Raw genomic sequence first — 9,505 nt, forward strand, 5'->3', positions numbered from 1 at the left:
AGGCCCGCTTTTATTTTACTGATAAAAATCATATATTTGACACCCTTTACTCTTGTTTCTAGTCACCACCGTAGCATCATCGTCATCGACATCACCACCATTGGCCATAACAGACAGCCATAAGGGATTGGACAGGTAAGTGTGATAATTTTAAGGCTACACTGGTTTTTTATTTGGTTTAAACAGCTTTATTAAAAACACTGACATATTTACAGATTATGGCGCCGAGAAGACCGGACACACCACCCTTCGGAATCGAGGGGTCCCTACTCTATATATATTATTATTCTACTTATGTAAATACTCTACCTATGATTGAATATACATTAACCTGTGTATCCTGTTTTACAACGTGAATATTGTACCCTACCACCACCACTACCGCCGCCATAGATCTTATTATCCTGCGCACAAAAGCGTCGTAGTACTCTCGGGCAATTCTATCGTTTTTCCGCAAATCACCGCTAAACACATTCTGGAAGGCATGCATCCCAAAGCCGGATGAGAGGTAGTCTAAGAACATCATGCAGAATTGGCCGCACACCGTCGACGTCTCGCTCTGAAGCTGCTGAGTATTACATCGGAAGGCTCGACAGTTTCGTCGGAGCCTCGATACGTGGTGATGATTCAGCGGTGGTAATCCGTAGCTGTCAAAGTAGTATCCATCTCCGTCGGTGTCCACGTACATGGCAACCCAATGCGCTCCAGGCTTCGTATGATCGTCCGTGTTCGCGACAATGGCAGCGGGTTTCGACCAGTTTCGGGGTATTCTATCAGCTGCGTAGACACCCGTCGTATGCGCCGATATACCGCGAAGACCGAGGTAAAGGTCTAGCGTGTTCATATATGCGCTCTGTTATTTCGAAACCAGAATTCAAGACGCAATGCGTTGTTCAGAGCGCAGGTAAACGATCCCCGTGTCTCCTTACAGGCGTGAACGATACACTCGTAATGGCCACGATTCGGTGGGAAGTCCTCGTATGGTGAGTTATGAGGGGTTTCATCCAAATTTATAACTTCCCATGTCATAACGGTCTGCAGAAAAAGTACGCTCTCCGGACCTCGCGTGTATATGTCCCGCGAAATACCGGCAATATTTCGGAGATTGGTGTATAACTGTTTGTACGTTACACCACCGTCGAACCACTCTAGAACGTGTGGATAGCGGGTCATGGTGTTGTTCTCGCTTCTGATCGCCGATGGTAATTCATTGAAATCACAGGGCGGTGAAACAATCCAGTGGCCTATGTATCTTCTTTCCACAGCCACAACGCCGCCACAGCCACAACGCAGCTGTACGCGTAAGCTCAGCATGGTGTGGGCTAGATCGAGGTACTCGTCGCCATTACCCGGCACGACAAATTCAATGGGCGAGTCATCGGTTAGCGATGAGATGGGCTTGTAGTGTACCCACTGGGCTCTCTCTATAGTGGTCTGTGTCGGTGGTAGTGCAAAGAGCTCGAGCTCCGATTTCATACACTCGCACGAGTGAGCGTGTAGAAAGGCCATGGTAGAGGTATCGTTTAGAAGAAGATATCCAGCACACTCCGCTTTACTTTCTTACTAGCGACCCTACGACGCTTTTTGGGTTTCTTGGTTTTTGACTTCATTTTTTTACTACTTTTTTTTCGATGCGGAGCAGCCTTCTTCCCCTTACGTCTGTTACGGTTGTTAGCAGCTCTTGAGGCGATACTCCTTCCAGCGACGCCGATGATAGAGTGGGCGCCGCGTGACCGTTTTACAGTTTTATAGCCCGATCCTTTCATGAGCTTGTCAATTTTCGCCTTCGCCTTACGTTTAAGATTCATACCCGATTTGGCAACCCTGGTACGAAACGCCTGCTTCAGCGGAGCACCGGGCTCGCTGACGTCTGTCAAGATATTCATACCAGCGCGCACAGGTTCCTTACCGACGGCTCGGGCTCCTCTCGATAGCAAAGGTAACACACGCCGAAACAGCCCACCAAGAAAGCTACCGATACCATGACCCCGCTGATACTGGGACCCCGCGAACACCCGGAATTTCGTGGAATATCCCCCGCCTACCTGCGAATCGTAGTAAGCGGTGTAATGAGCCATCACTCTAACCGTTTAAAGTATAGTGTTACGGAGAGCGTTCCTGATTCGAATGGTATGGGGTCGCCCAGGTGGTTTCTTATATCGATGTCGATCGTTTGAAAAGTCGTGCGGAGCAAGGGTATATACTTTAACGGTGAAAACGAGAGCACTTTCATGGCTCCGTACGCGTATTTGTTACCTGTTTGCAGGGGAACTACACGCAGCAAGGGTGTTTGGACGTCGCCGCGAGGTCCTTGCGAACTCGAACGAGCTCCTCTTCGTAAAAAATACCGTCAATCTCCTCGCCGGCAGGATCTTCTAAGATGTAGACGGGTGGTTCCCTCGTTGTACCTAGGCGTACGATTTTAAAAATCTCTTGAGTCCACCCACCCTCGTAACCTTTCGCAAAAGGGTTCCTAGCGCTACTGATGCGTACCCGGTCACCGTCACCGTATTTAGGGATACGAGGGCTCGCTGATGCGTACCTCATAGATAGGTTAATACGAGCCTTAGCGGCATTATACAGGGTTATGTCAACCGGGCGCATTCTTATCGCAGAGTGGCGTGTCCTGTTGTACGATTCCACGAGGCTCTGAAGAATATCTATGTATCGCCGCGTGTTTCTATGTGTAAACTAACGCCACATACGCTCCTTCAGAGTACGATTGTAGCGTTCGACGACAGCAGCCTTTACGTCGGGGCTGCGCGCTACGCGGAATCCTATGCCAAATCTCCTCGAGCAGACGCTGCAGTACGCCATTGGTAAACTCTTTACCTTTGTCTGTGTGTAGGTACACGGGTATCCTATTCCTACTACGCACCTCCGGAATACCGCTGCTACCGTTGCACCGGACTTATCGCGTAGAGGCTCGACCCAAGCGTATATGCTGAGTACATCAATTATTACAAAGATATACGAGTGACCGTCGTTGTACTCCTTCAAGGAGCGCAGGTCCACGAGATCGGCCTCCCAGACATCGTCGATATTGCTGACGGCGTAAGAGCGGCGCTGAAACGTGCGACCTACGGGCTTATGCAACGTATATGCGTCCTGCGCCTCTAACTAACGCACGACGGAATCTCGTTTTACCCTGCCCCCTAGCCGCTCGCTGTAGGTTACTGATACCGTCATACGAAGACGGTTCTGCTGGCGTGTAATAAAGACGCCTCAGAAGGCTATCATCAGTCGATATCTTTTTCTTCTTCCGTTTCACGGCATTGGTGTGTAATAAAGACGCCTCAGACGGCTATCATCAGCCGATATCTTTTCCGTCTTCCGTTTCACGGAAGCCTTAACCATTCTAATCTTTTCTTTTTCTCGGTATCGCTGGTTGTACCGGCCGACACGGATCGCGTATATTTTTTCCCCACGAGCTCTTCTTCCCCGGAGTCTCTAAACACTTCCTGAAATGCCTCGCCGAATTCCTCCTCTGTAGACGAGCTCTGAGTCGGCTCGATAGGGCGCGGCACGATTGTTACACGGCGCGGTGTCTGATTACCGGGAGACCCCGTATTGCTCCCCTCCGGCCATAGACGCTGATTACCGATGTATTCGCGCGGTATACCGGTAGTACGAAGGAACTGCGCAAACTGCCGACATCCCGCCTGCGGTGTCTGATTACCGGGAGACCCCGTGTTGCTCCTCTCCCTCCATAGACGCTGATTACCGATATATTCGCGCGGTATACCGGTAGTACGAAGGAACCGCACAAACTGCCGACTCCCCGCCCGTCTCGCTGTTTTTCTCTCGCGCATAGCGTCGTTGATTAAATCCACGATGTTGGCGTCCTGCACGACGGCTCCACCGATACGCGTAAGGCCCTATTTACTCCACGAGATGCGTGGCGAACCAGCGTTACGCAGCCTTCCTAGTAAGAGCCTAGCCTTAGCTCTGTAATTTTGGGGTACGGTAGCGATGATGTCGTCTTCGCCATCGTCGGTCAAGCTCTTGACATTATCCTCCGCAAAATCGTTATTTTTTTTCTTGGCATCGTTATCGCCTCGCCTATCCTCGTCGACGTTATTTCGCAGATCCTCGATAAAGTGCAGATAACGCTGCAGCACCTGATTGTACATCTTCCACTTTTCGCGCTCGTCGATGAAATTCGGCGAGTGTAGGATCTCCTTCCTGGATGCGTTTAATCTGCTTAAGAGGGTCCCGGGGGTCTGCACGGTGTTTACGGTGTCGACACCCTGCTCCTGCTGCTGCCGATAAAATTCGGCGAGTGTAGGATCTCCTTCATGGATGCATCTAATCTGCTTAATGGGGTCCCGGGGGTCTGCACGGTGTTTACGGTGTCGACACCCTGCTCCTGCTGCTGGTGGTGTTGGTGGGGTGTATGAGGCATTGACCGGTAGTGCTGCTGCTCCACGCTCTCCTGAGGGATGAGAACCATCTTTTTGGCATGCTCCATCTCGATCTGTCTCTCTCTTCGCGGCGTATACCCCTGTCCACTTCCCCCTATGAGTTTCGATATGACGGTGCCCAGTATAGGTGCTAGCAGAAGAGGTAAAAAACCACCGCTCTGAACGATAAGACGTTTTCTAGTTTTGACGGCTGAACCCGGTGTGGATAAACATCTCAACAGCGATGCGTGTTTTCGTAAGCAACGTTTGCGTCGGCTTGAGAGGCACGTTACCGCGAAGAATATTTAGAGCACATTCGCATATACAGTTGACGAGTCGTGGATCGGCCACTCGTAACAAAGCGCTACGCTGTTTGCTATCCAGATGGCAAACAGCCTTTAACACGGCGGCGTGTTTGCGCCCTATAGAGCAGCGTGCGCCGGATACCATTACAACCGAATGACTGTTACGTCTCGGTCGGTGTACCCGCCCTTTATACTCTTTCGCGGTACGTACACATAGTGCAACGGGTCCGAAGGAAACACGCACGTGCGAAAGCGGCAGTTATCGGAGGTCGACTGCTTCAAATCGAGTAGTCGATAGCCATGCGGTTGGGCCGTGGCGTCACGGTAGACCTCCTGTACGAAGCGCGGATTTTCAGGAAACACCTGTCTGGCCAGATACTGTATCTGTGCTCTGTCGTGCGGATTTTTAAATACAACGATGTTGTTGGCGTTTAACGAGATACCGCGCTGTCCTGGCCCATGATGAAAGAGGTTCTGCGTGATAAAGATAACGCTAATGTTCTTATGATGGCTGCCTTTGGTAAAAATATCGACCACCGTATTATTGGACGATTCCCTCATGAGATCGTCGATGATGACAAGTTTCGGGCGTGGATCGTTGCCGTAATCGGTGTTCTGCGGTAGGCCTTCGTAAAACTCTATTGCGCTCGCGTACTCCCTGCACCCCTCCTGCCACTCTGCATAGTAGAAGAGAACGCGCGCGAAGCGCACGTCGCTCATGTCCCCGATGAACCGTAGGAATTTCTTTACGAAAAACGTCTTCCCACACCCCGTTGGCCCGCAGACCATCGACGTCCACGGGTGCTTCCACCGCGTGTCCATTATGCCAAATGACGTTATCTGGCGGTGCTCTTCAGGAATATACTGTTAAAGAGTCTGCTGGCTTTTACAAATTCCCCCTTCCATAGCGGGGCCTGGCCGTGGCTGGCGCGCGACACGCGTCAGACTCGTAACGTCGCGCGCGCTTGCTAGCTCTTATCGGTTACGTTGCTAGCCCCTCGTCCGGGTGAGCTCATCGTGCACCTGTGAGCTAACTGCCTGCCTGTATGTGCGTCAACCATATCGCTAGCCACCGTGCACTGCTAGCTTGTCCGAAGCGCCGCTGAAAAAAAAAACATAACGTGGACGGGCTGGTAGAGCCTTCGGGGATAGATCGATAAAAGAGATTTTTTTTTGTTTTTAAAATAAATACGTTTATTATCCGTACTATTATTGCTCAGGTTTGTATATACATTTGTACATTTTTTTTTTGTAATATTAGTTACATAAAAGCGTACGGTAAAATATTGTTCAGGGTTGTATATACATTTGTACATTTTTTTTTTGTAATATTAGTTACATAAAAGCGTACGGTAAAATATTGTTCAGGGTTGTATATACATTTGTACATTTTTTTTTTGTAATATTAGTTACATAAAAGCGTACGGTAAAATATTGTTCAGGGTTGTATATACATTTGTACAATTACTTTTTTTTTATAATAGTGGTTACATAAAGCCGCTCGGTGAATTATTGTTTAGGCCGGTATATACATTTTTACAATTTTCTTTTTTTTATAATATTAGCTACATAAATCCGTACGGCAAGGATCCGAAACGACCATCGCGTCGCCGTTTTTGAAGCTCTGTCGGTTTACACGTTTTTGATTCGAGTCGTGTCACTACGTCGTGAAACGGAGTACGACGTATCGCGTCATAGCGTAAAACGACCGCTTCGCTGGTCTGCCCCGTTACATAAGACCGTATCCAATCATAATTAATGGCAAGACTCGTCGCGTGGTCGATCGTGATACCTTTGACTTTGCAGACCTCTGCGTGAGAACCGTCTGGCTTACGTACCCGGTACGCGTAAAATTTCGGACCTCCGTTACATAAGACCGTATCCAATCATAATTAATGGCAAGACTCGTCGCGTGGTCGATCGTGATACCTTTGACTTTGCAGACCTCTGCGTGAGAACCGTCTGGCTTACGTACCCGGTACGCGTAAAATTTCGGACCTCCCGATACAAATGACGTGATGCAGCTACCAACACCGTACCACTCCAGCTTGTCCGTTAAATCGCCCAAAAGACTGCCGAGCGACGGTTCGTAAGCGTTATCGGCGTGACGACCATCCGATACGTATATATACGAGTCCGTGTCGTAATATAGTACACGTCGATCTAATTTCTCGAGATAGTCATATAACTTAAGACGAGCTTAAGCCGTGGTGTACGCAGCTATAACGACGTTTGTGTACGCTGTGGGTATCACCGATTCGCTCGTACTACTCGTGTTGACGTAGAGTACTTCGTCATCTACGGGTAGAATACCCGTAATTTCGACCTCCGGGCACGTAAGCAAACTCACGAGCTTCTGACGAGTCGTTACGATTTCCGTTTTAGGTCGATTTTCGCACTGCCCGAACTTACCCCAAAAGAAATTCAGACATAGTTTGGCGACTACTCGCAGACCAAGATTTGATTTTATATTAGCAAAATCTAGTCGAATACCCTCGACCCGATCGTACTCCTCTACATACAGCTTCTTAGACTCATCGTAGCTGCACTCGCGCGGCCAGCCGCTAGCCTCCTGCTTAATCTTCAGGAATGTATTTATGTAACTGGCAAAGTGACCGCCCGTCCGCGTCGTCGGATCGTACTGAGTGATCTCGTATTGCCATATTTCGTTTATCGCCGTTATTTGATATCCTTTACGTACAGCCCGCCTGACCTCGTCCACAACCCATGTCTCTTCGAATACTCTATCCTCAGGATTCTCGTGAGGACACGAACCCTGTAGCGTTGACTCTGCACAGGAATGACACAGTGCGAAAAGCAATTTACCGTGCATGCGCGTTGGTAACACGGGGTGATACAGATCTCGCGGCGGTAACACGACACACTTAATTAGCCCCTCTACGCTATCGATGTTATTGTGATCACCCGTTAGCTCGCGACAATCATCGCCCACATACACTCTAGGGTGACCTACAGGGAATTTCCCCGTTTTCGATATGAAGGGATAGAGCGAGCACACATCCACGTAGTGTATCCTCTCAGAACCCTCGACTTCGTAAAAACTGACGGTATTCCCTGTACGTCCACCGAAGAAAGCATCGCGGGGTTCCAGCTGTGGTTGCGCTACCAACGGGTTCTCATTCAATGTTCTATATAATGTAGCCTGTGCCGGATCGCTTATCCATCTATCGAATTCACACTCCCAGATTTCTGTCAATTCGTAACCGAGATAGCGGATCTTATCACTCATTGCCAGCGTTCTCTCGAAGCGCGCATCCATAGATTCCCCCGTGTGCAACCGCGTATCCCTGTTTATGCGATAACATTTTGGGCATCCGTGCCAGAAGCAACCCTGAAACTGCAAGACGTGTCGCAGGCCTGTATCGGCGTCGTGGTAGTATCCGTCGACGGGCGTACCCTCCGGTAGACGGTACTCTCGAGTGCGCCCTGCGTGAACTATAGTACAACCCCAACGGTGCTCCAGCGAAAGGAGCCATAACAGCGCCTTACGTGATTGTTTCTCGCAGTAGCGGTATCCGCCCGGTGGTAAAATGGCTATCTGCTCGTCCCGCAAAAAATTTTTTCTAAAAACTCTTGAACACGCTGAGGCTGTGTTTATGCGGTAACATTTTGGGCACCCGTGCCAAAAGCAACCCTGAAACTGCAAGACGTGTCGCAGGCCTGTATCGGCGTCGTGGTAGTATCCGTCGACGGGCGTACCCTCCGGTAGACGGTACTCTCGAGTGCGCCCTGCGTGAACTATAGTACAACCCCAACGGTGCTCCAGCGAAAGGAGCCATAACAGCGCCTTACGTGATTGTTTCTCGCAGTAGCGGTATCCGCCCGGTGGTAAAATGGCTATCTGCTCGTCCCGCAAAAAATTTTTTCTAAAAACTCTTGAACACGCTGAGGCTATGGTGGTGCTCTCCGAGAAAGGACAAACGCTACCGCGCTGGAGAAACATTGCGCGGAAAGAAACGCTATGGTACAACCCCAACGATGCTCCAGCGAATGGATCCATAACAGGGCCTTACGTGATTGTTTCTCGCAGTAGCGGTATCCGCCCGGTGGTAAAATGGCTATCTGCTCGTCCCGCAAAAAATTTTTTCTAAAAACTCTTGAACACGCTGAGGCTATGGTGGTGCTCTCCGAGAAAGGACAAACGCTACCGTGCTGGAGAAACATTGCGCGGAAAGAAACGCATGCCTGTCTGAAGATGGCGACGTCGGATCTACAGTAATCAATAAACTCTGTTCGAAAGTTAAATACGTAGCCCGCAGACCGTTGCTCGTTATACCATGCTAGGAATTGATCACGTTGACCCGTCGGCATCGTATCGGGCGAATAAAACTCGAGTGGCGGTAGAGGACCGATATAGTGCTGATTCTCGGGAGTATTGAATAGATGCAGAAAGACACCTTTTTGTTTCAAACCAGCAGAGCCCACGAGACCGAAGGCTTTTGGCAGACCACTCAGAGGCATGTGAAAATAATTAAGACTGTCTATAAATGTTACACGACCTGTCTTCATCATTATGATACTCGTGCCACTGAGTATCAGCGTCGGTGGTTTTAGAGTTTTCCGCTGACGCTTCACGATATGCTTTAGTATAAACTGCGCGTCGAAACCCTTGGCGTTATGCACCACACAGATCACTCTCTGAAACGATTTTCTTTTAGGATCGCACGCGTAATCTACAAACTGCCTTACGGGATCCTCTTCGAAGACGTGCTCGCGTACACCGCAAGACGGACATACCCCCGCGAGATCTGCATCGTTTATGCATGCTGTGCACAT

At 49.5% G+C, this 9,505-nt stretch overlaps 1 protein-coding gene across 1 annotated transcript; it reads right to left on the reverse strand.

Moving 5' to 3' along the window:
* Window positions 1–6,908: 6,908 nt before the first annotated feature.
* On the reverse strand, window positions 6,909–9,283 carry LOC107268426. The gene is made up of 2 exons (XM_025085725.1): window positions 8,812–9,283; window positions 6,909–8,287 (listed from the first exon to the last, which is right to left on the reverse strand). Exons 1-2 carry the CDS (start codon window positions 9,239–9,241, stop codon window positions 6,909–6,911), a joined length of 1,809 nt encoding a protein of 602 aa, XP_024941493.1. The 5' UTR covers window positions 9,242–9,283.
* Window positions 9,284–9,505: the final 222 nt, after the last annotated feature.

The sequence above is a fragment of the Cephus cinctus genome, unplaced genomic scaffold (genome assembly GCF_000341935.2).
Source record: "Cephus cinctus unplaced genomic scaffold, Ccin1 Ccin1_scaffold0562, whole genome shotgun sequence".
Classification (NCBI taxonomy): Eukaryota; Metazoa; Arthropoda; class Insecta; order Hymenoptera; family Cephidae; genus Cephus; species Cephus cinctus.